Here is a 25,088-nt window from a genome sequence, read left to right on the forward strand (position 1 = left end):
TCTCTAACTCACTCACTCGCTCGCTCTTTGGCCCAGGGCTGCTGCTCCACTTTTCCCCTCTCGCTGGGCTGCCTCGTGCAGACAACTCTCGCTTTCTGTCACAGATGCTGCAGGACAGCCTAAGCAGCATGCAGATTCTCCAAATGGCCCTTAAACACAGAAAACCATTAGTACTGAAGTCTATTTTAGGTAAAGACGGCAGGGGCTTTTTCACATACAGTGTATAGTGTTCGGTTTGGCTGAATTGAGATTTAGTAGCAGTGCAAATCTAATCTTCCATTGTAGAGTAATCGACGGTTCCTGGACCATATAATGGGGAGGTGTTGATTTTCCCTGTATGTTACACTTACAGTTGTTTAGTGACAGAATACAGGCACTGCAATGCGTAAATAGGCTGCTCAACAAAAGGGAACGTATTCAGTTACAGTTGCGGAGAAAAAAACATTACATAAATAGCATGATGACAGGCAGGATTACATGCAAGCATACATGAATCACATAGGCTTGAAAGGTTTTTAATTTTGGGATGCAAAGCAGCTCAAGTCTGCTGTAACTGGTTTCATTTTCACACTTGATTTCTTCAGCGGTTTTTGAACAATGCATGCATAGAAGCAGTGGGGAACCCTCGGGGCCTTCTAGGACTTCAGAGAAGGCCTAATGATGTCTGGAAATTGGAAAATACATACATTTTAACCTACTTATTTTTAAACTGCAGTATTACAGGTCTGGTCTGGTATCATTTCTAAGTGTTGTTTGGTAGCCTTTTTCATTGGTCAGGACTTCACTGGTAGATCTGAAGGACTAAATGCATTAACCATCAACATCATTAGGAACTGACAGAGGACTCCAAGACTAATCACATGTTGATCTGCAATAGGTAGGATCAGGTCACTCTGGGCCTCCTGGAAGTCCTATATATGTTACCGACTATACATGCAAGTGGATGCTTAACCAGGATACAGTCAAATATTTAGAAAACAGCAATTACAGCTATTTACGTTGACTGAAATGATCAGTAAGTTAAAATATACACTATACGAGTTACTGTTTCTACTGTCCAGGAAAGGCTTTTTTACTAGACTTGAGAGCATTGCGGTGAGGATTTGATAGCATTCAGTGAGATGCAGTAGTGACTCCCCAGCTCATCCCAAAAGTACTGGATGGAGCACAGCTCCACTGCTCCACAGCTCAATGCCAGGGGGCTTTATTCCCCTCTAGCCACGGCTGGCATTAGGCATGGTGCCAATAGGTTCATGTTTTTTTGCTCCAGAGAGTCCTACTCTACTGGCAGTACTTCTCTACAGGGACGATACAAGCTGCATGTGTGCATTTGAACATCTGTATCAGCAATGGGTGCAACTTAAAGTAGCTGAATGCATTTATTAGAAGGGGTGTCCACAAACATTTGCACATGTAGTGTATGTTAATGTTTTTTACAAGCTTGAAATCAAATATAGAATGTTTTTCACAACCTTTAGATGTTTGTGTTTAAAAAAAATGTTTAAATGTGTTACTGTTAGCTTAGCGCTAATAATCGCATATAAAAGAATTTGGCATTATAGAGCATTATAGAGCAGATAGTTTCTGTACTAAAGGCCTTTTAGGCCTTAGTATGAGTAATTATTTGTAACATTTAGGTACCACATATTTAGGTCATATTGCAGACATTTATACTTTGTTACTTTCTAAAAACACGTGTGAATAGTTTCCACTTACAGTGCCTTTATGACAGCGGCACAGTGGTAAAAACAAAGGATCGCTACTCAATCAATAGCCATTACTCAGTCAATTAAAATAAGCCTGGATAGGCTTCTGTCCTGACCCACTGGATCACATCACGACATCCCTAGTAATAACTAGCCTGTACCGGAACAGCAGTGATCTCTTGTCTTGTTTTTTTTTTTAAGTCATTTGATTGCTTGACCTCTTGCTACATAACTTCAGCTATGCATGTAGTCACACATAGAGAAGACTTTTGTAATTACTATAGTACACATGCTGCCACTCCTAAAGTGCAGTCTGTTGATTTATTTATAACTGAAACGAGCAAAGTAAGCCCATGCAATTCATGCAGTCTTGAATTGTTTATAGGTAATGTGATGAGGCATGGTAGCCCATCACCAGTGTGAACAAATCTATGTGCAGGAACATATGTTAAAGGTATTATTATTGTAAACAGGTTATATGTACTCACCTTATCCTTGTTGGCCGGATCCACCTTCAGGGAGGGAGGGGGTCCTGGTGTCCTGAAAATCAAGAGTCAATACATGTATTGAAATGAGTGATCACTTACAGGGAATCTCAGGACTAACATAGTGCTATGTGAGTGGATGTGTGTGTGTGTGTGTGTGTGTGTGTGTGTGTGTGTATGTGTATGTGTGTGTGTAGTATGTTTTATTGTATTGAGGGACGTCATCACTCTGAGGAGGTATTGGTTTAGCCTGGGGCAGGGCTTAGTACCTAAATGCTCAGCAGGTGTGTTGAGTGGGGGAGACTCTCTCTGACGGGGGTCATACTCGTCCTGTGTGTTCATTTGACACACACCTACTAGCCACCTGGTGTTTGGGTTATAGTGAGAGAGAGTGAGTACGCTGGTAAGGATGAAGAGCCTTGCGGTGATATCTCGTGTGAATACCTGTAACTAGTGTACACCTTTACCTTCCGTTTTCTTTTTTGTGTGTCTTCACCATTAAATCACTTTGCACTTGCCTCATCACAGGTAACTAGTGCACGAACAGCAGACACAGTAACAGCAGATGCAGTATTGGGTGGCAAGCAACGTCCATTTAGACATGTGAATCCCAGTTGAGACATCCGATGTCATGTTCCGTTGTTTGTGATTCAGCACGTTAACCGAGCGGAACAGCATCAACTCTACATAATCCCTGAGCTCATTCACAGGCTGACTGCATCTGGAAGAGAACTCAACTAAAGTGTGATATTCCATAACTGTCATGGGGGGTGGAGGGAATCGGGGACGATGCTGGGGGTGCAATGCTATTTGCCCTTGTGATTGCAAAAGGAATCGATTCAGAGCTGTCTTGTGCACTAATCTATGTTGTCTTGATATTGTGAGGGAAGCAAGGACGCTGTGGTGTTTCTGAGATCCGTGCCCAGACCGGGAGACAATTTGCTGCATAATAAGATCCTCTCTGCTGCTATCTGAGGGGGGGGGGGGATGAACACAACACCCCGGCGGTTAGCTGCTAGACAGCACCTAGCGTGAGTTGTCGCTGTATATGTCGTAGCTATGGAGACAGCAAGATCTGAGTCACAGGAACGAGCAGAGACAGAGCAGTATTAGCTCTGGTCGGATGGGCTGCTCGCGCATCACTCTCTCACGTGGTCTCATAGGCAACAGGAAGTGACACCACTGCACAAGGGGCGAGGGGGGGGGTCGTTTTAGGTACACGGCCTTACAGAAGACTTCAGGGTGGAAAGATGAAAAGAGGGCTGAGGGAAGAGTAGAGTCGGAGTGGCATGAAGACGAGAGAAAAAAAGGGAAAAGGTAATGACATGCTGGGCACAACGAGACACGGTCCCACCACGAGATCCCTGTGCTACATGGCAGCCAGCGAGACTTGAGGGATTTTGCGGTCATGCTGAGGAGATGGCTCGAGAGAATAAGCCCGGAGCGCAGCCGGGTTAAAAAGCCATAATCAGCAGAGAGACTCGCACGAGTGTGTGAGTGTGTGAAGCAGCCAGTGGAGAGCAGAGGAAAGCTTATGAAGCTGGGAGCTCCTGGAGCTCTGAGAGTGACAGCTCTGCTCCAGCTCTGCCAGTTCACTGTCAGACTGCTGCGTTTTTCCTTTTTTTTTTCTTTTTCCTTTTTTTAAGGCTACTTAATTCATTTCCATGGAGCTGCACTTGTGTAGTCATGTGTGAATTAATTTTTTTTAGGGGAGGGCAGCATGATGATATGTTATTATGATGGCGATCAAGTACATCAAGGTTTCTGGAGCACATTGCTGATTTGAAGACAGAGCTCTGGTCAACTGCATGCTTGACCAGCATTATAGAGGGTCTGTAAACGGCATCTAATGGTGTCAAACTATTATGCATGTAGCAAAGTGCTCTGTAAGGCTGGTAGGATGTTAGCTCTGTGCATCATTTCCTTGTTTACATTGTTTTTTATTATATTTCCTTTATACATTAGATCAATTAGTGAGAATCAGTACTGTGTACAGTGTTTACAGTACTGTGAAGAGCTTTTAGGCACCTAAGCACATTATTTACAATGATTTATCTCAGTAATAAACATGCACCAGCATCATATTACATAAAACATATACAAATAAACATAAATACAGTAAAGGATAAGAAGGATTTTTCATTTGGAAGACAGTATTTGAGAGCTTATGAGTTTGGCTTGGTTCCAGATTTCTCCTGAAAGCCCTTAGCCAGCGCATAGATTTGTTCAATTATATCACCAGATCTCCTGCTTTAACATCATCCAGCACTGATTTACCAAACCAGAGTTTTTCCATTTTCATATGTATCACAACAACAACAACAGATTCCACACTGTCATTATTTAGCAAGTAAAGCCCAAATGGAAAGTCATGTGTAAAAACTTGAAGTAAGTTCCTTTTTATTGACATTTGTGCACAGCTCTCTAAGGTTCTGCCACAACAATTAGGTTGAGGTCTGGACATGGACTGGGCCACTGCAACACACTGATTCTATTATTTTTCAGCCATTATGTTGTAGTTTTGCTGCTGCGCTAGGGACCATTGTCCTGTTGCATTACCCAATTCAGGCCAGGCCTTGGCTGTTGGATAGATAGCCTCACATTTGACTTTGGTATACAGATGAGTTCATAGTCGACTCAGTAACTGTCAGGTGCGGAGGTCCTGTGGCTGCAAACCAAGCCCAAATCATCACCACTCCACCACCGTGTTTGACAGTCGGTATTAGATGCTGATATGCTGTGTATGCCAACTTTGGTTCTGTGTTGTGTTTTGATCACATGCAACTCTGCAAACCTGAGCCATGCTGTTTTTAGATAGAAGATGCTTTCTTCTGGCCAAGCTTCCAGAAAAGTCGTACTCGATCAGTCGTTTTCTGATTGGACTGTCATGAACTTGAACATTTAACATGCTAACTGGGACCTGTGGAGCTCATGGATGTTTTGCAGTTTCTCTGAGCATTGCACGATCTGACCTTGAGGTGAATTTGCTGGGATGTCCACTCCTGGAAAGACTGTCTTGACTGTTTTCCACTTGTGAATAATAATAATCGAAATGCTCCAGACTTGCAAACTGCCAGAATGTCTACTTGTATAGAGGTGGTTACACTTGCTGATGATCAGTTAATGAAGGCCATTTAATTAGCAGCACCTGGCTTCTACTACTACCTTCTAAATTCGTAGGGAAGCAGCAAGGGTGTATTTCATTTTTGACACATTTGGCCTATTTGTTCTTGAATAAGTAATCACTTGGTGTAATCTGTCATGTGATGCTGCATTTATCTCATTTTAAGGTCCATTCATCATGTTTTTTTTTTTCAAATATCACACTATACCATCCCTGCCTTTGCCACAAATATATAGCAAAGTAAATCAGTTTAATCTGTTGTAAGTAGATCACACTGCATGACCATAACCAACATCAAAACACTTTCTCACTCGCTGGTCTAATGTCGATATAATCTGTCCATGAATGATGTCGAATTTTCCATGACCCTTCCCTAAGAGACGTAGTTAATAATTATGTGGGGGGGTGTGTTGTTGTAATCAGCGCACCCTTCGCTCAGGGTCTGTGCTGTGGTGTGCTCCCCGTGGCACAAGGTCACCGGTTTATACCTGCAGTGAATTATCCACTGCCTTCAACCAATCAGAGCATCTGCTATGCAACCATTTAACTAGCGTCTTGAGAGGGGGCAGGCGGTCGAGGTCGACAAAGCCCAGGAAAAGCAGCAGCATTTTAGCTGGGCCAAATGAGTGATTACCTCCCAGCTCCTGTCATAATTCACCATGACCTCAATCTGCCAGCAAAGCCGCTCACTGATGGATAGGCGTGTGGTTTAGGCACCCGGCACCCGTGTCAAGCATAGTTTGATAGAGTCCCCTCTTTCAGTGGCTTGTATGAGGCAAACAAAATTTGATGGCAGATGATAACAAACCAGGTCGAACAATCACCATACAGATGCAATTACACGTGGTAAAAACCTGTTTGCAGACGGGGAGCTTTTTTAGATGGTTTAGAGCAAAGTGGCTGTTTGGCAAACAGCTACCAAAAAAAAAAAAAAAAAAAAAGAAAAGAAAAGGAGAAGTATGCTTTAGTGTAGAGTGCTAGGTTGAAAGAGATCTGTGTGCACAATTAAAAGCATCATTTGCATTATTTTCAAGAGCGGTTCCTCAATCAGCAAGTAATTCGCATCTGCTGTACCCTGGCGAGGTGACCCTCACCTGAAATAATTACTCCAATCAATCAGTGAGTCACTGAGGCAGTATGGCGCTCCTCCAGCCTCTATAGCTCTGCTACAACAGCCCTGGGTGCTGAGGGATCAGTGCATGGGATGTAAAACCGTTGCACATTCGCTGGCACAGACAGCTTGCGTGGCCCAGATCGGAGTGGAAACAATAGTAAATACTTAGTCATGTTTACACCCCCCTCACCCCGGCTGTGCCATGTAGCCAATGTTATTGCAAGTCAAATACTCATGATTCCTACTGCCTCTGGCCATCTGGCTAAGCAGAGCATTTAGCCATGGAAGGGGCCACAACAGTGCAGAAACCATTGTTCCTTTTTGCTTGGGAGCACATAACCAACGATGCGTTTGGTTAGGTATAGAGCAGGTGCAGAGACTTTGGTGTACAGTTTGATTGCAAGGTACCGCAATCAAATCAGAAGTCCTAGTGTTCCTCAAAGCTCTGCATCTGCAGCAATGGCACCACCAGTGTTGCAGAGAGCTCCCAGCAGTGCGCCAAAAGTGGAGGAAAGCTAGGCCGTTATATAAAGATAGAAGAGGGGCAGGGACAGAGTTGCATCTCCCTGGGCCCCAGGGTGGCCATCTTTCATCTTGCAGCCACCCTGCTAATGCTTTGAGAAGGAGCATAGCTGATATCCTTGACATCTGCTCAGCACACCCTGGGAGCCTGGCCGCTGTCCTGCCTGGTCATGGAGCCGTTCCAAAGAGCGAAGCACCCCGCAACTCTTTCTCTGGTGCGCACACAATATCATAGCGCACAGATGCCCGCACGTGCATCATTCTTGATCCATACCCCCAGAGCGATGTCCTTCAGGAGTGTTAGTAGCAGACTTGCAGTGCTGAGAGCTTACATTGTACTCGTTTCCAGAACCTGTTAGCACAGAAGGTCTAGTCTGAAAAGCAAAGTTACAAAAAGCTACAAAAAAGGAAGGGTTCCTCATAGCAGAGCCTGAACCACCACTGTGCATTGTGCAAGCCCTGTGAATATTTGCACTGGTTCTGTCTTTCTTTACCATTCGGCCATGCAAGAAGTTATCTTAGTAGAAATGAGGAGGCTTAAGTGGTCTGTAAACTTTTTCAGTGTGCACTGGGGCAGCTAGTAGCGTGCAGGGGCTCCTGATCAATTGTGCAATCAGATGGGAGAATGCCCTGAGGAGCTTTAGCCAGAAAGCCTTTAAGAGACTAAACTGAGCAAAGAAAAAAAGATTCCCAGTACAACGCTGCAGCAAAAGAACCCTACATATCAGAGCCTGGGCTCTGCTGGGTCTTCGAGCACGTGAGGCTATAGCCATTGTACAGTAGCATTATTGCACATATACCGGTTCACCTGTGTATTTATAGCCTCTCTGTAGTATTGCATGAGCTGGCTCTTGTTCCATTTGCCGCAGAGCGTATCGCCGTGCAGGAGTGGTTGGTAGTAGTGCTGAGTGGCCGTTAAAGTGGGAGGGAGGCCTGACCCTTTGTCAGAACAGCCGAATCGGTACTTGCTGCGGGCATGTGCGGACCACCACGCTGTTCTGTACCTACGCATGGAGCTGGGGCCTCTTTGTTGTAGGAAGGCTCGGCCGGAGGGAGTGGGCGTGCTTGCTCTGGTGGAAGATGTTAAATACGGATCACAGCCACTTAGCCAGTGATCAGAGGATTCAAGTGATGTTCGCAAACTATGAAGCCACACGTCCTCGCCGAAATCTTCATATGAAGCACGTGTGGCGCTCAGTTCACGTGCATGCGTCATCAGACATACATCAACACATGTAGGCGTACAGACGTTAGCAAGAATTATGGTTATGAGTGGATAAGGAAATATTGCCTCTCATATGAATGCAGGCAGTGCTAAAGGTGGCCATCTGGCTTTGGGTTTATTAAATGATTATGCTTAATCATTCTCCACTTTCTATAAGCATGCAGCATGGGCCCGAAGGATTATTCAAGCTTGAGGCCCGAATATAAAAAAAAAGGCAGGCGAATTGTTTGTTTAATGCACGAAAATTTTGTCTTCATGGTCAGTCGCGCAGACGTTCACTCGTTCAGTGTGATTAGTCATTCACTGTGGAATTAGCAGTTTAACACCTTGTCAGAAAGCAATCTTTGCAGTTTTGTCTAAGCTGTTTTTTTCCCTCCCTCTTGGCAGGCCTGTTCCATCGTGCCATCATCCAGAGTGGTTCAGCTCTGTCCAGCTGGGCTGTCAACTACCAGCCAGTGAAGTACACACGGCTGTTGGCCGAGAAGGTAGGCTGTAACGTCCTGGACACCATGGACATGGTGCATTGTCTACGAAAGAAGAACGCCCGTGAGCTGGTGGAGCAGGATATCCAGCCGGCACGCTACCATGTGGCGTTCGGCCCAGTCATCGATGGCGATGTGATCCCGGATGACCCTGAAATCTTGATGGAGCAGGGCGAGTTCCTTAACTACGACATCATGCTAGGGGTCAACCAGGGAGAGGGCCTGCGCTTCGTGGAGAACGTGGTGGACTCTGAGGATGGCGTCTCGGGCAACGACTTCGATTTCTCTGTCTCTGACTTCGTGGACAGCCTGTACGGTTACCCGGAGGGCAAGGATACCTTGCGGGAGACCATCAAGTTCATGTACACGGATTGGGCAGACCGGGACAACCCTGAGACGCGGCGCAAGACCTTGGTGGCACTCTTCACTGATCACCAGTGGGTGGAGCCCTCAGTGGTAACAGCAGACCTGCATGCCCGGTATGGCTCGCCCACCTACTTTTATGCCTTCTACCACCACTGCCAGAGTCTGATGAAGCCTGCCTGGTCTGACGCTGCCCACGGAGACGAAGTGCCCTATGTCTTCGGCATTCCTATGATCGGCCCCACCGACCTGTTCCCCTGCAACTTCTCCAAGAACGACATTATGCTTAGCGCTGTGGTCATGACCTACTGGACTAACTTCGCCAAAACAGGGTGAGTGCCAGCATTTATGAAATGGCAACATAGCCAAACACTCGATTTGTGAGAATGTGGTCATCCATTGTAGTTTACTGGTAGGGGGAACAGCAATTCAGGGGCAGAGAACATTAATCAGTGACCAGGCCCGCACGTGTTTGCTGCACATCTGAGAATATAGCCTCCATCAGTGTGTGAAAATGTGTAGAGCATGAACGGGACAAGGAGCGAAAAGAGAAAGTTATCAGGGAAGCGTATCACATTCTGGCAGTATTGATCATTGCACCTCTCCACAGTCGATCACTAGCTCCCCAGCTGACTTGACTTTTTTCCCCTCTGTTTTTCCCCCCACTTCCTCAGCTCAATTTTGCCCAGAGCACAAAGCCTTATGGATTTGTATGAGGAGAGGTTGTAATCAGGGCTAACAACACAAATCTAATTTGACGACCACTGTTACTAACGAAAAATTGATTGGGCATGCCTCTGCTTGTGTAAATTCTGCTGTTTTGCCATTCACAACAAAATGACACTGCCTGACATTTATAAATCATTCTCCAAGTGCTGAGAGCCCACAAAAAAGCGCAGTGAAAATAAGGAATAGAAATGCTAATGCTAAAGTATTAGAGCTTGACTTTCTGCCGGCTTGCCAAAATATTTGCAAATGACTCAGAAAAACCCTTCAGACAAACATCTGTCTGGGCAAAGTCAGAGAGCTTGAGGGCACTTCACGTTTTGTGTGTTAATTTCCGATGCTGTCCATGCGGGGAGCATCTTGAGCAGCATATTTTCACATAGTGTGGTGAGGACATAGTGTTTTTTTCGGGGACAAATACCATTTCATTTGTCCAGTGAAAATAATCCTCTGTAACTTCAGGGACAATTCAACCTTGAACTTTTGACCTTCCTATCCTATTAGCCACTTGGTATGGTTCTATACTTGCCCATACAACAAAAACAGCCCATTCCTCTAAAAACCGAACTAATCCAATGGCCTTACAAATCAGCGCGAATATTCCTGGTTGACTCCGTACCTGGTGGCCCTGGCAGCACGTGCTGAGGGGCGGCAGCTTTTGATTGCGCTGGGCCACAGAGTCATCCCACTACAGTGGCATTATTGTGGGCAAGGGGATTATATGTGGCCTAGCGGCGGGCGGCCGCGCTCGCAGAGCACCGAGGATTAGATGCCAGGATAATGGAGAAGCCCGAGAGCTGTTCAAAGGGTAATTTAGCACAGCTGTGGGGAATGACCCTACCACTGTAGAGGCGTGGGGGGAGGAGTGCAGGGTAAATCCCCATCTTAGTATAGAAACAAACTCATCTCATCATGACCTCCATCTCAACTTTGCCTGCTCCTCCTGACCAGGCCCTGCTTTACAACGTGATTCTTTAGGGGCGGCCATATTTGGTATTTTTCCCCCTCCTTTCTCGCCCCACACATGGATGCCCATACCTCAAGACTGTCGCCATCAGCAGAGCCGTGAGACTCCGCAGCTGTTTCGTAATGAGATGACCCAGATCGCACTTCCTGCCATCTCTCTAAATCGGATACGTGTACTACATTATGTCGACACTGTACCAGAGCATGTCAACAGCATGTATCATTTCCCAAAGCTAAATTCCACTTTCTGCTTCATGCTCCTTACAAGCATCCATGTTTCTTGAGTCATTGCAGTGGCAAAAGAGCATGAAAATTCCCATTTGCGGCAATAGATTCCAATGTTTGACAGACGGCTAGCGCTGGCAAAGTAACAGATAGACCCACCAGATGCTAGACTCTTATCTTTATGGACCCTTGGTACGAGAAAGAAATATGTTCAATTTATATACATGATGGATTTCTATAATGGAGGCAAATGGGCAGCAGCCTTTTTTTTCATCTACTTGTAATTCATCCATGCAGGGCTAGGACACGTTTTCTCGAACAGTTACATCTTGGCCTTTTTTTTCTCCCCCTTCAGCCAACCACACATTTAGCCTTGAGATGAAAACCTCCGCTCTCTTGTGTTCCTATAGAGCTGCTAGTGTTATCACTCTTTTGGCATCCGGCTGTTTCCTCAATATTCTTTTATGCCATCGCTCGTTCCCTTTCTTTTGCCTGCAGTCAAACACTACCCATGCTGTGCTGAGCCAGGGTAGTTGGTAAGCGAAACACTGTGGTGCTCAGCTTTCTTTTCCTTTTGTCTGTCTCTTTTCTCTCGATCCCTACTCATGTTTCTTCGGATCTAGTGCTTTTTTCAGAGCACAGAGCCTTGCTGAGGTGAATCCAAATAACACTGTTTGAAAAGAGATCTGACCATCTTTTACAAACTCGAATAAGACCGAACTTCTCTGCTTATGTGTGGAGTTAATATGATTTCCTTCTCCCTTTGGTTTAATCGAAATTATCAGCAATTTAAATGAGATTTAACTGCACTCTTTGCATGCAGCTTGACCTTAATCTTTCATCGATTTGACTCCAGCATTGCGCAGTTATTTATTGATTTCAATAATCTCATAAAATGGGATTATCTTACTTTTGCTTTGCTGGCAATTCGATTACCAATACCTTCCTTTAATGTGGCAACACACATTCTCTTCCTCTGTTTAACCACCCACCCCTCCAACCCCTATCCCAGGATCCTTTCTTTCACATGACGTAAGCTAAGGTTTACTGCTGGTTTGTGGGTCCGAAAAGAAACAGGGCTGGTAAAAACTGGTAAAAGCCTGAGACAGCTCGCTGCTGCATATTAATGAGGCTTTTTTCCCAAGCCATTGCACTCCAACAAAGAGCCGAACGCACTCAAACGTCAGCTGACCCCATTACACAAGGCCAACCTGTTCTTTCCCAGGATTGGAGCTAATTACATCCCTCATGTACTGGCTTTTGTCTCACCTGAGGCCACTGCCAGTTCCACTGCACATTAAAAGGGTCTATAGTTATGTATGGTTTGTATGGTTTCACTACCCATGGGGATACCAGCAATTGACTGGAGAGTTGGCGCCAATATGCTAATTACCTTCAGAGGAACTAAGGAAGTGGCATGGCGTGGCATGGCTTGTTAATGACCTCGTACGCCATTGATCAGGTGGAATGCAATGAGATTAAAGAGAGACGGCAGAGGGATCAGCTCTGCATGGGGGCTGCTGAGGGCCGGGCGGGCGTGAAGATACACGGTAGCCGTCACTCACCTAATCTGACCAGTCAATAGAGGCCATAATGAAGAGCAAACAAGATCCAGCAGCTGTCCTCTGGCAGTCTCCCTCATCCCTCATTTTGGCTCTGCGTTCCAGTAAATAGATCAGCTACAAGCAGCAGCTAAGGGGATAGATCTGGGAAATATGTCCAGACACAGGAATTTTCCACTTACTTTGAAAGATTTTGGAGGACTGTAAGAAGCTAAAAGCTGCTGGAGGAGAACGTATCAGAGCTCAAGTCCTACAAACGGAATACTGTAGTGTTGTCATTCCCACTGTGACACACTATTTCCATTGACACAAAAGCATTCAGGCATCTGGAAGTCATGGTGACATTCCTTTCAAGCGAGAAAGATGTGATTCTGTGAGCTTGGCAACGGCAAGGACTTTCTTTTGTGACAGCAGAGTGTAAATGTTTGCTCCATCAGCCACAAAGATCTTTCAAAAGTTTTTTTTTTCTCAAAGTCACACAGTGTGTCGTGTTACATGTCTTATCTGACCTTGTGAAAACAGAGAAACTTGTTTCAGTGCTGTTTCGTTCAAAAGCAAAGGCAGCTGTGTTTAGACCTTCGGAAACTGTTTTACTGAAGCTCCGAAGATCTCCTTTCCTGTACAGTTTGTAGGGAACAGTACATGCTTCATGAAAAATACCTGTAGGCACTTCTGTACGAGCCATGTGCTGCTTCTAGAGAGCATTATACCAGCTCAAGTCAACATCAGTGTCACCACATTGGTGCGCAGCCATGTGACAAAACCTGGCCAATGCATTCAAGCACTTTGCAGTGGAAGGGATTCTCGTGCGATGCCTCTGGGTCTTCTGAATGTGTCTTTTCAGATCTGAAGATACTTGGCTCCATGATCATTCAAGCGCTGTAAAGTAAGGCAGGATGAATGCACAATGGGGCCACATCTAATTGTATTTGACTCTTGTATCCCGCACAATTTCGCATGCTTTTGATCTGGTGAACTGGTGCTGGCGTTCGAGACAGCCGGGAGAACTTTTCAGCCATTAAGTCATAATTTCTAATGTGCCCTGTACACGATTAGAATCCTGCAGTCCATCATTCTGAGCATACCAGACTGTTAGATGAGTCATTTTACACACACCCTCCCCCACCACCACCACCCACCCCCCCACACAGTTAAAGTATCATGGCAAGCCCTCTGCTTGCCTTGTCACACAGGATGAGTTGTCTGTCCACCGAGACCCGCGTAATTCTGCACGTAACAATGTGCCTCAGGTTCGACCGAGGTCCCCTGGGGTAACTGTTGGCGAACAGCGGAGACCCAAGCCGTGGCCATAGTGAAGAATCCGAGGAAATCTCGAATGCCATTAAAAGAGCCGCATTTATGAGTGGAATAATCTCCTGTGCTACGGCCCTCAGAGCTGACTCCGATCCAGCTTAAGTGGGAGGTCTGACAGGATGCTATCAGCTAATGCAGCTCCTCGCTCTCACTCGCACTTACACTCACACACACACATGCGCATGTATACTCAGTAGCCTCATACACTCCCCATTCCTCTACGGTCTGAGGACGAGGGACGAGCTGGGAGCCAAGAGGCTTGCTTCCAGCTAGAGCTCAAGTCACTACCGTGGGAACAAAAAAATATGAGCGCTGTATTATCGACGCTGCTGCAATTACCTGGCATGTGCGTGCACATAATTAGATAAGGCGTGCACGCTGTTTCCTAATGCCGCAAATCAAATTAGCCCGAGATGCCGCATCGATTCGATGGAGTGACTCTGAATTATTCATCTTCACCTGCAACGAATCTTCAACCCTACACCTAAAGCGAGATTCACACAGCAAAGCCCACACATTTGATAAAATAAAAAACACACACACACACACAAAACCTCCCAGGCTCTACATAGCACTGCAGATCTCCAGGAGCTCTCCCCAAGCCACTGTCACGACAAGGACGTCACCACTGACCCCGTATTGCCAGTCTCGCATCTCTGTGTGCGCATCGGCCTGTTCCATCATGCAATCTCCCGGACTGATCGTTATGGGCAAGAATGTGCAGGGGTGTATTGAGACGGCAGACTCTTCTATTAACCGAGATTGCCCCGGGTTCAGTGACTATGGCTCAGGCGCGCAGACTCTGCTTCAAGAATTCATAAAGTCTCCGGCGCCGCAGCCTCATTGATGTCCCGCTCTTTGGCATGTTGTTGCGCGACGGAGGATCAATATGACCTTACCTCAGCCGCCTGCTCCTTTGAAACTTAATTACGGATATTCGGCTACAAAGTCATCATAGCCCCGCTGCCAATATTCATCGGGGATCATTACTAGCCTAATAAAACGGGTTATTTACGGGCTGCACTGCTGACATCCTGCCTCTCCGGGGGATTTCAGTTCAGCAGGCCCTATTTGCCTCTCTACTCCCAGAAGCGCTGACCTGAAAACGCAAAAAAAAATAAAATGGACAGCAAGAAAGAAAGGAACCAAAGAGAAGCACGTGTTGTTTTCTTCGGCCTGAGTTTAGGGGGCTTTTTGCCTCACTTCTTTGTCTTGTGTGCGTGTGGGAGTGAACAGGTCCCCACAACACAGCAGCTTAGTCGTTTTTCTAAGCTGACCGGATGCTTAGTTTGGCCGGCTCAAAGATTCTGTTGATTAAACTCCCTAACGTGATCATGAAGGATGTGAGGAGAGCCATGCTGTGGCACTTCAACCCCTCTCATAGTTCTCCTTGTACAAGTCCACTCCACTGATACTCTGGCTACATGACCGCAAGGAGACCTGCGGTGGTTCTAGATTGCCATATGTTAATACAGTTGCTAAATCAATAGAGCCATGTCATGGGACTTGAGGGCCACCTTGCACCCAGGCTCCACATTCACGCCAGTGTGGATGGGGAAACACTGACCCCTGAAGGCAAGAAGGTGTTACTGTGTCCATCAGGCTCCTCTGCTTGAGGTCCCCCCACCACCACCACCACCACACCAGACTTTATAGTGTCTTGATTAATACGGTCCACTTTCTATCAGCGCACTGACTGTTAATGCACACTGCGCCGCTCCCCCAAAGCAATTAGCGGAGGGCCTGTGCCTCTGTTGTTTTATCCCAAACAAGTTGCTTCCTGAAGCGCATCTAAGCATGCTGATTTATTCATATGTATTTACTCTAAAAGCTTCTGCCCCGTTCTTCTTTTCTCATGGAGAGCTGATGGAGATGCATCAGGCCTTGTATAAGCCCAGTAGACAAAAGAGGGACAGTTCATGAAGACACTCCAGTTTTAACATGTACTGTGTCCATTATGGATGCACTGATCATTAGTTTTGATGGCTGATTTCTTTACAGCCACATTGTCCACTGGCTGATTTTTATGCAGCAATTTTTTTATTAGCAACAAGCAACAAGGACATTATTGTTGTTAATGATCTTTTTTATGCAAAGCTTGCATTCTTCACTCTAAATGAACACTCAAATAAACCCTGATGAACCCAGGGTGGCCAAAATTTCTGCCTTTTTAAGCTACTTTTCTCTGTTAATAAGGTGAGGCCTTATGTAGTTTACATAAGGAAATGCAATATCATCACAATAAGTAACATGAACATGATCTAAGAAGACCTAAAAAAGTAACAGATTGTCAGAAACTAGTATTTTGAATAATACGTTACAAATCTGTTGTATTTGATCAATATTTATTACACCAGAGAAATGAACACTTGGGGTCTGCTAAAAGCTAAAAGGGGATATATATACATACATGTATACATGTATGTATGTATATGATACATAAATAGTATGTATGTGGCTTTGGTTAGGGTGTAAAATGCTGTTGATAACCCTGTTATTGTGTCTCAGAATGAAAAATGCTGAGTTTCCTTTTATAGTAGGCAAAAACACCATAGGCCATAGTTGCTTGCCGGGTAGACAGGTTAGCTTTTGGTCGTCGGACTGGTAGGTGGCAGCAGGTTTGACGCAGGTAAAGAGGACCCCAGCAGTCAGTCTTCCAGCAGGTCGAGCTGGATCAGTGGGTAGGTCTGACTATAACAGCCTTATTAAAAGGAGAGAGTCAGAAGGTAACACAGACATGGGAGCACCCTGAAAGGCTAGCGTCCATCAGCTCCACCGTCCACAAACCCTGAGTGATCGCGTGCAAGCAGCAAGACGACAGCTCCAGCATCTCAGTGTACTACATTTCCCTGTGTCCGTGAACCCCTGGACCTACAACTTTTGTCTAAGGGGAAACATTAATTATCAAAAGCTAAACTAAACAGATGAGTTTTCAGCCTAGATTTAAACTCCGGAACATTATCTGGAAGGTTATTCCAGAGTTGGGGGGCTTTAAAAGAAAAGGCTCTTCCCCCTGCTAAGGCTTTCTGAATTTTGGAAACTACTAAGAAGCTAGCACCCTGAGATCTAAGTATTCTTGATAGTTTATAATATGTATTAAGATCTCGCAGAAAGAATTTTGTAGTCAATACGGAATGCAGTGCTGATAGAACTGGACTGATATGGTACTAGCTTTTCTGCATCCTGTAGAGATAAGGAGTTTCTTAGTTTGGCAGTGTTTCTAAGATGCATAAAGGCTGTCCTACTAATAGTAGCTATAGGTTGCTCAAATGATAGATCTGAATTGCATATGATGCCAAGATTTTTAGCTGCTGGACCAGGAATAATAGAAAAATCAGTCTAATATTAAGTCTAATAGTTTATTTCTAGTGTCTTTTGGACCTAAAAGGAGAACCTCAGGTTTTGTTACTGTTAAGAAGAAGGAAGTTATGTGACATCCAGAGTTTTATATCCTTTACACAGTCCTCAATTTTATTTAATCTGGATTTATCGTCAGGTTTGGCTGATATATAGATCTGCATAACAAAATTAACATCATGTCAACATATATAAGAAAAATAATAGTGGTCCTAAAATAGAGCCTTGTGGAACTTTTACCTTTTTTTTTTACTAAATCTTTTATCTTTACAAACTGATAGCTTTTAGTTAGATATGATATGAACCACGATAGAGCTGTTCCTGATTCCAACCATGTTCCAACCAATAGTGTGATCTATTGTATTAAATGCTGCACTGAGGTCGAGTAGGGCTAATAAAGATATGTAGCCTTGATCAGAGGCGAGAAGGAGATCGTTTATAATCTTCACTAGGGCTGTCTCAGTGCTCTGATTGGGTCTGAATCCAGATTTGAATCTTTCATACATGTCATTCTTACTCAGGTATAAGCAGAGTTGTTGGCAACAGCTTTTTCTAATATCTTGGATATAAATGTTAAGTTGGAGATGGGTCTGTAATTAGACAGTACACTAGGATCAAGATTTGGTCTCTTGATTAAAGGTTTTATGACTAATTTAAGGATTTGGGGTATATGCCCTAAGCTAAGGGATGAATTTTAATATTGTTAAAAGACGTCTGATTATAATTGAGTATTTTTTTTAGTATTTTTGAGGGAATTGGGTTGAATGTACAGGTTGCACAATTGTACAGGTTGCACAAACTAAGGAAATAATTTTTTCTAGTTCTGGCTGTGGAAGTGGGTAGAAGGCTTCCAGCCTTTGTTCTACAACTAAGTTATGTTCTAAAGCAGCTGCACCAGGTGACGGCCATGTTTGATTTAATAAGGAGGGTTGGATTTGTTGTCTAATGTTTTCAGAGTGTGACAGGGTGTAAGCTAAGGTCAAGAGGTCTGGGAGTTTTTCAGTACAGTTTTCATCTGTACAGCGGTCATTGGGGTTATTGCACGCTAGACAGTGTCGGGGGACAAATTATTATTTTGCCTAAGATGTAGCTCATAGGAGATTGGATAATGGTCTGATATTACTGATATTACTTTGAGGTAGAATATTTAGATTATCAATACTAACATCCAGGGTCAGGACTAAATCTAGAGTATGATTGCAGTAATGTGTGGGTCCAGTTACGTTTTGTGTGATGCAGACAGAATCTAAGATCGATGCAAATGCCTTTGTTAATGGATTGTCGGCTTTTTCAGAATGAATATTAAAGTCTCCTACTGTTATAACTTCGAAGTCTGCGGTGAAATCACTAAATTCTAAAAACTTGTTGTAGGGCCATGGAGGCCTATAAATATTAATTACTGTGAATGCATTCTTATTTGTGACCGGATTGGATATATTAATGCAGTGAAGGTGATACTGTTTTTTAAAATAATATCTAGTGTATTATTGGCTTTCTTGAGTCTTTCTGTAAAAAATAAGCCACATTAATAAGCCATAAATAATCCATTTTAAAGCTCTGTTTTGGTTATGGTGGATTCCTTATAATGTCAAGACAGCGGTTTGAGTTTGAGGTTCACAGTTCACAACTTTCATTAGACGACTATGCCAAGAAAAATGTAATTTTTTTATTTATGGGCACCTTGTAAATGTTTACAAAATGCATGCCTTACTAACATGGTTTTTACTTATAACGTGTACAGATGTGTCAGTTTGGTCCTAGGTCCTTTCTTGTCACAACTGCATGTGCACAGTAAATGGCCTGAAACTATTAAAAACTGTGAAAGAACGTGAACGTTAACACCCAGTTTGGTAGATAGCTAACAGTCTAGTAGTCTCCAGCAATATTACTTAGATAGAAGTATATACATATGTTATATGGTAGCGATGAGCAATCGAGCAAGCTTCCAGCATTGATAATGCTCAGAGATGAGAGAAGATAGATGAGACCATGCTGCATGTTTGTCGTACAGTTTTCAAAACATTATTACAAAAGACTGAATTATAAAACCGATATTATATTATTATATTATTAGAGCTTTATTTATTAGCTAAAACAGCAACTGCTGAAAAACAAATGTAGATTTCTGCCTCGTATTTATGTCTCAGTATACCTCTCAGCACAGATCGTCTGCTTTAGATAAATTGGCTGACTGCCAGTTGTATGCTAGGAGCATAAAATTACCTGATTAGGATTCTGGCTGATTCCAGTTGTACACTCCTGGTGTCGATGCAGAGGGCTAGACATCGCACTGATCTCCAATATATAGATGGAGATAGCAGTGTTAAGGTATGTTGGTTTGTTGTTATGCACTTCGTTGTGGTGCTTGAGGCAGGCAGTGCCTCTTCGCACGTGAACACTTGACAGAGGGAAGGGCAGTGCAGAATAAATAAATATAGAAGTAAATAAATAAGGGCAGCTGAGGGAGAAAGCTTGACTGACTGAAAAAGCTAAGCTGTACAGGGTGATAATCAATGTTAAATTACCATCTGCTGTGCACAGTGTGAAAGCAAAATGTGCACCAGAGATCCACACAAGGAAACAGGATTTTGTCAAAAACTGGTTTATTTCCAATCGTTCACTCCCAGTGCAAAAGCTCAAAGTGATTTCTGTCTTTGTTTTTTTCTACAGAGATCCCAACAAGCCGGTGCCTCAGGATACCAAGTTCATCCACACGAAAGCTAACCGCTTCGAGGAGGTGGCCTGGTCCAAGTACAACCCACAGGACCAGCTGTACCTGCACATCGGGCTGAAGCCGCGAGTGCGTGACCACTACCGTGCCACCAAGGTGGCCTTCTGGAAGCACCTCGTGCCCCACCTGTACAACTTGCACGACATGTTCCACTACACGTCCACTACCACCAAAGTGCCGCCACCCGAGACCACGCAGAACTCGCTCTCCACCAAGCGGCCCAACGGCAAAGCATGGCCCTTCAACACCAAGCGGCCACCCATGTCGCCGGCATACAACAGCGAGAGCGGAAAGGAGCAGTGGAACGGCGGCGAGGAGCCCGGTCAGTTGGTGGTGGAGAACCCGCGTGACTACTCCACCGAGCTAAGCGTCACCATCGCCGTGGGCGCCTCTCTCCTGTTCCTCAACGTGTTGGCCTTTGCCGCCCTCTACTACCGAAAAGACAAGAGGCGGCAGGAGCAGCAGCCCCAGTCCAGTCCTCCCAGGGCCTCCAACCCTGCTTCGTCCAACGACGTGGGCCGGCACGCCCCCGAGGAGGAGATCATGTCGCTTCAGGTCAACCAGTCACATCATGAGTGTGATGCCGGACCAGCCGGGGAGGCACTGCGACTAGCTTCGCTGCCCGACTACGCTCTGACACTGCGGCGCTCACCTGACGACATCCCGCTCATGACGCCCAACACCATCACCATGATCCCCAACTCGCTGGTGGGCATGCCGAACCTGCACCCTTACAACACCTTCACCGCTGGCTTCAACTCCACCGGCCTGCCCCACTCGCACTCCACTACACGTGTATAGCTTTAAGGAGGCCCGCCGACACGTCGAGGGTTGTGGGGGTGGGGGGTTTGGTTTTATAGGAATATACCCAGGGGGGATTGCAGAGGAGCCTAAAAGTGAACGATCTGAACAGACTTGAATTAGGAGTCTCGGCCACATTCTCCAGATGTCGAGTGGTTGCAGACCTGCCAAACCGTGAACTACTCCATCTTCCCTAGCAGAGGGACGAGCATTTCAAGCAGTATTTTTTTCTAATAATCATTTTAAAAACAGGGGTGGGATGGGGTCGGGGGGAGGGGACGCCTTTTTAAGAAGACTGGGGGAGATATCAACACTTTTTTCTTGAATAATTAACAAAAAAATGAAGAAAAGTGCTTTTTATTTCCCATTTCAGTCTCTAGTGGGAAACGCATTTCGAAACAATGGCCTCTGAGATGACATTTACGTAATATTTGTGTTGCTTTTACTTTTTTCTTTTCAATGCCTTACTGAAAGATTCAGTTTTTGATTTTCTACTTTTTATCTTTCGCTGAGGTGGTGAGCTTGAGTGGAACCTATTCGCCATGAACGACTGGATTCTTGAAAACGCGAGAGACGTAAATAGAAAACAGAGAATCGAAGAAGCAATCTGGACCAACTCTTCTTTTTTTTTTTGCGTATCCTCATACATGGTTTTACTGTGTTTTTTTTTTTCTTTTCTTATTTCCAGTGCTAATTATTTGTCTGATACAGACTCTGCCACGAGACAAGACTGGAGATACAGACTTTACTGTGATTGTTTTGTTAAGAGAAAAGTGCATCTTTTTCAACAGATTTATCTATCGCCTACTGGATCTGATCTTCACGAAATGCACATGTACACACAATGCTCAGAAAACATGTTTGTTAGCGTGTGTGTATGTGTGTGTGTGAGTGGGAATAAGTATGCTAGTGGGTAGGATACCTGAGAACGAGCATTTGTGTGCACGTGTGAGAGCGCGAGTGTGTGAGTGTGAGCGTACATGCGGACATTTGCCCTGTTTTCGTTGAACATTTTGTGTGGGGGGGGGGGGGGTGGGGTGGGGAAGGGAGGGCTTCTTTGCCATGTTGTTGATTTTGTTCTCCACGAGTAGTGTATCAGCTGCGTCTCTGGTCGTCCGTCTTTTGCGAAATAGCACTTTTTGTTCTTTTAAAAAAAAATTATATATGTCTAATTTTGCTTAAGAATTACAAAAATAAATCTATTATTTTACATGTAAAAGAAAAAAAATAGCTAAAGATTCAACTCAACTAACTGACATGATTCCATTGACTTTGTAAGAGTTCCTCCCAGCAGGAGATGGTGGCCTGTTTACACTGAATAACCTTAATTTCAGTGTAGACCTGTGTTTCTTTAAATATATACATATATATATATAAATATTGGAATACATACATATATGTATAGGGCTTTTATGAAGATTATACTTCCATTGATAACCATTAAAAGTGTAAATGGCTATTTACTATTAGATTGAAAGCACCAATATCCAGAAAACGGAGTGATTAGTGTTTGTCCTAGTCTAACTCTAAACACCATAATCTGAGGCCACACCAAGTGTCTTTTTAATAGCTCTATATGTATATTTATGTATAAATATATTTAATATTTATTTATGTATACCAGATGTATACATGCTGATTGTGCCATGTGCCAAAATTAAACCATAAAACTGGAGAAGACATGTTGCAAACAAAACATTATTTCTCATGCAAGTTTCCTCTGATTTATTCTGCCTGATCCGGAATTTTTAACGTGTTAATAAAATGAAATAAATAATGGTGGTATAAATACTGGGAGACAATCACACTGGGGCACAGGTGGGCCCACAGAAACGATGCATAGTTTTTATGGGGCCCCTGCAGAATTTTTCTAGTGGCCTGGCCAGTGGCTAAACATTACTTCTTAAAGGCTACACATACCATCATTCAAGGTGAAAAAAGAATATATGAACAAGAGACTGGCGAATAAGAAGTCAGCTTTAGCCTCAACATGTAATAAACAGTGGTAAACATTTGTGTGTTCATAAGTACCATTATGAACAGTAGTACTATCTGGTGAGCTAGACAGCAACAGGTCAGTCAAAACAGCTCTTTAGCCTCTATACTCTATATGACAACCCTCTTATACAGTATACAGCTAGCTAACTGCTGAAGTCTGTTTCTCTATGTCAGGAAACATTAAATGAATTCATTTTCAGCCTCTTACTAGCTAAGCTAGCCTGCATACGAAATGATGGGTCCCTCTAGTGGTTCTGCTAGCATTAGCAGATAATGGTACTGTTGTACTTCATGGATGAGCAGCTAGATTATGTAGCTACCTGTTTGGTATGACATTACACACAAATACCATTATTGCCACAATACAACTGTATTATATACAGTACTGTGCAAAGGTCTAAAGGTCATTATTAATCAGGTGCTCATTTGAAATACATTGACTAAACAAGCTAATTCCATAACTCATGTTTGCGAACAGGGAGCCCTCTATTTCTTTTAGCACTGGTGCCCTAGTTATCCTGGTTTCGCCACTGAAGGTAAGAACTCTTCGGAGGAAAACGGACAAATTCAGTGCTTCAAAGGTGGGAGTTTGGATGGAAAGCACACATATACTCGGGTCAGTGCTTCTGCTCTTCGTAAACTGCCAGCCAATTGCGGACATGTGGGGTAAAAGCGGTCCAAACCAAAAGCGAATACAGCGAGCCCGACTCCTGCTAAAGTGTTCTCAGCCAGTAAGGCACTTGTCTTCATTGACCTTAATCAACCACCTCCTGCTCTTCATCACAATAGCTCTTGAATACGCTTTAGCCCCCTACTCCCGCAGCCCAGCAGAATGACAAGGATATCCATGCTAAAGGTTAGTGGATAAATTTGGCCTCCGAATTACGGCAGCCGAGTCTGCGGTCTCCACAGAAAAGTCTCCCCACATCAGTGTCACTCCACTGCTCGCTGTGCGTTTGGAAGGTCGTACTAGCCCAGTTTTATCTCTCCTTTTAACTAGCACAGCTCAGTCCAGCTATGTTGAAGTGCCAGTTGGATCTGAATCAGGACCAGACCTGAATTGGGAGTCCCCATATGGAAAACCAACCACTCCAGAATTACTGCCACCCTTCATGGAGGGTGGCAGTAAATCAATATCTGAAAAAACACATGCATCGAGTGATAATTCAGGCTTGTACAAATAAGTAAGCTGCATATTTCCATTCGTTGTGGAACAAATAATGAAAAAATACAAATTGATAGGATTCAAAGCTATTGGCACCCTCTTAATGAATATTTGATGAAGCCTCCCCTGGTGAGAATAACAACACTGAGCTATGTTTTGTAATGCTTATCAAGTCTAAAGATGACTTGGGAAATTGGAACGCTCCTTCATGCAGAACATTTCCAGTTTGTTGATCTGCTTGACTCTTTGCTTATACACCACCCTCTTCAATACACCGCACAGTGTTTCACAGGGTTTCAGTCTGAAGACTGAAATGGCCAGTATAGCGGTCAAGCCAAGTGTTGAAAAGGAGTGTTCTTCTGGATGCAGAAGGGTGAGTCCATCTGTGGGGTAGAACACAATTCAAAATGCTTCAAAATGCTTTGGTTGAAAGGTTGTGTCAGTGGTGGGCACAAAGAACACAATGATCTTATCAGCTGTCCTCACAATTCACAGTAGTGCAGAGCCCATACCAGACAGTGAGACAGCTGGTCAGAGCGCTCTCTGTATTGTCCCCCTGTAGAAGGTAGTGAGAATGGAGGCAGGTTTGCTCTCTCCTGGTCTTTCTTTCGAAGTGATGAAACTGGAGCTTTTGACTTTCTCCACAGCTGAACCATTCCTGTGCTGGGGAGAGTGTTCACCTCAGCTTCTCCTGAAGTAAACAATCATGTCTTCATTTTTAAAACATTAAGACTAGAATAGATTGTTGTCTCTGCTCCAGCCTGTAAGCTGCTCCACCTTTTCCCTGTATGCTTACTCGCCATTATCGCTGATGGGTCCCAGTTATGTAGTATCCTCAGCAAACCTGATGATGTGATTTGAGCTGTGCTTTGCAGGGCTGTCATGAGTCAGCAGTGTGAATAGCAGGGGACTGAGCACACAGCCCTGGGGAACTCCGTGGGAGTTGCTGATCCTGAAAGACTGAGGTCTCCCAGTCAGGATGCCCAGGCCACAGTTGCAGAGGGAGATGTTCAGGCTCAGCAAGCTTAGTTTTGGAATGTTTGCCAAGCTAAAGTTTATGAATAGCTTTTTCACATACTCTGTCCACTCTGTCCAGTTGGTTGGACAATTGCCTAGCTCAGGGAAACTGGAAATAATGTCTTCTCCTCAAGTTAGTCAGCACATCCCCTGAGCATCCTCCCAGACTGGATTGCACAGGCCTGTTGGACAGACTTGGTTGGTG

At 44.4% G+C, this 25,088-nt stretch overlaps 1 protein-coding gene across 3 annotated transcripts in view; it reads left to right on the forward strand.

Moving 5' to 3' along the window:
- The window catches only part of nlgn3a (neuroligin 3a), a 198,791-nt gene extending 177,071 nt beyond the window's left edge, over positions 1-21,720 (forward strand). For all 3 annotated transcript variants that reach the window (XM_072662980.1, XM_072662981.1, XM_072662982.1), the window contains 2 exons: positions 8,564-9,353; positions 19,842-21,720. In XM_072662980.1, the coding sequence (XP_072519081.1) occupies positions 8,564-9,353; positions 19,842-20,703 (1,652 nt within the window). In that variant the 3' untranslated portion in view covers positions 20,704-21,720. The remainder of the gene's footprint in view (positions 1-8,563; positions 9,354-19,841) is intronic.
- The last annotated feature ends 3,368 nt before the right edge of the window (positions 21,721-25,088 follow it).

The sequence above is a fragment of the Salminus brasiliensis genome, chromosome 19, assembly GCF_030463535.1.
Source record: "Salminus brasiliensis chromosome 19, fSalBra1.hap2, whole genome shotgun sequence".
Taxonomy (NCBI): domain Eukaryota; kingdom Metazoa; phylum Chordata; class Actinopteri; order Characiformes; family Bryconidae; genus Salminus; species Salminus brasiliensis.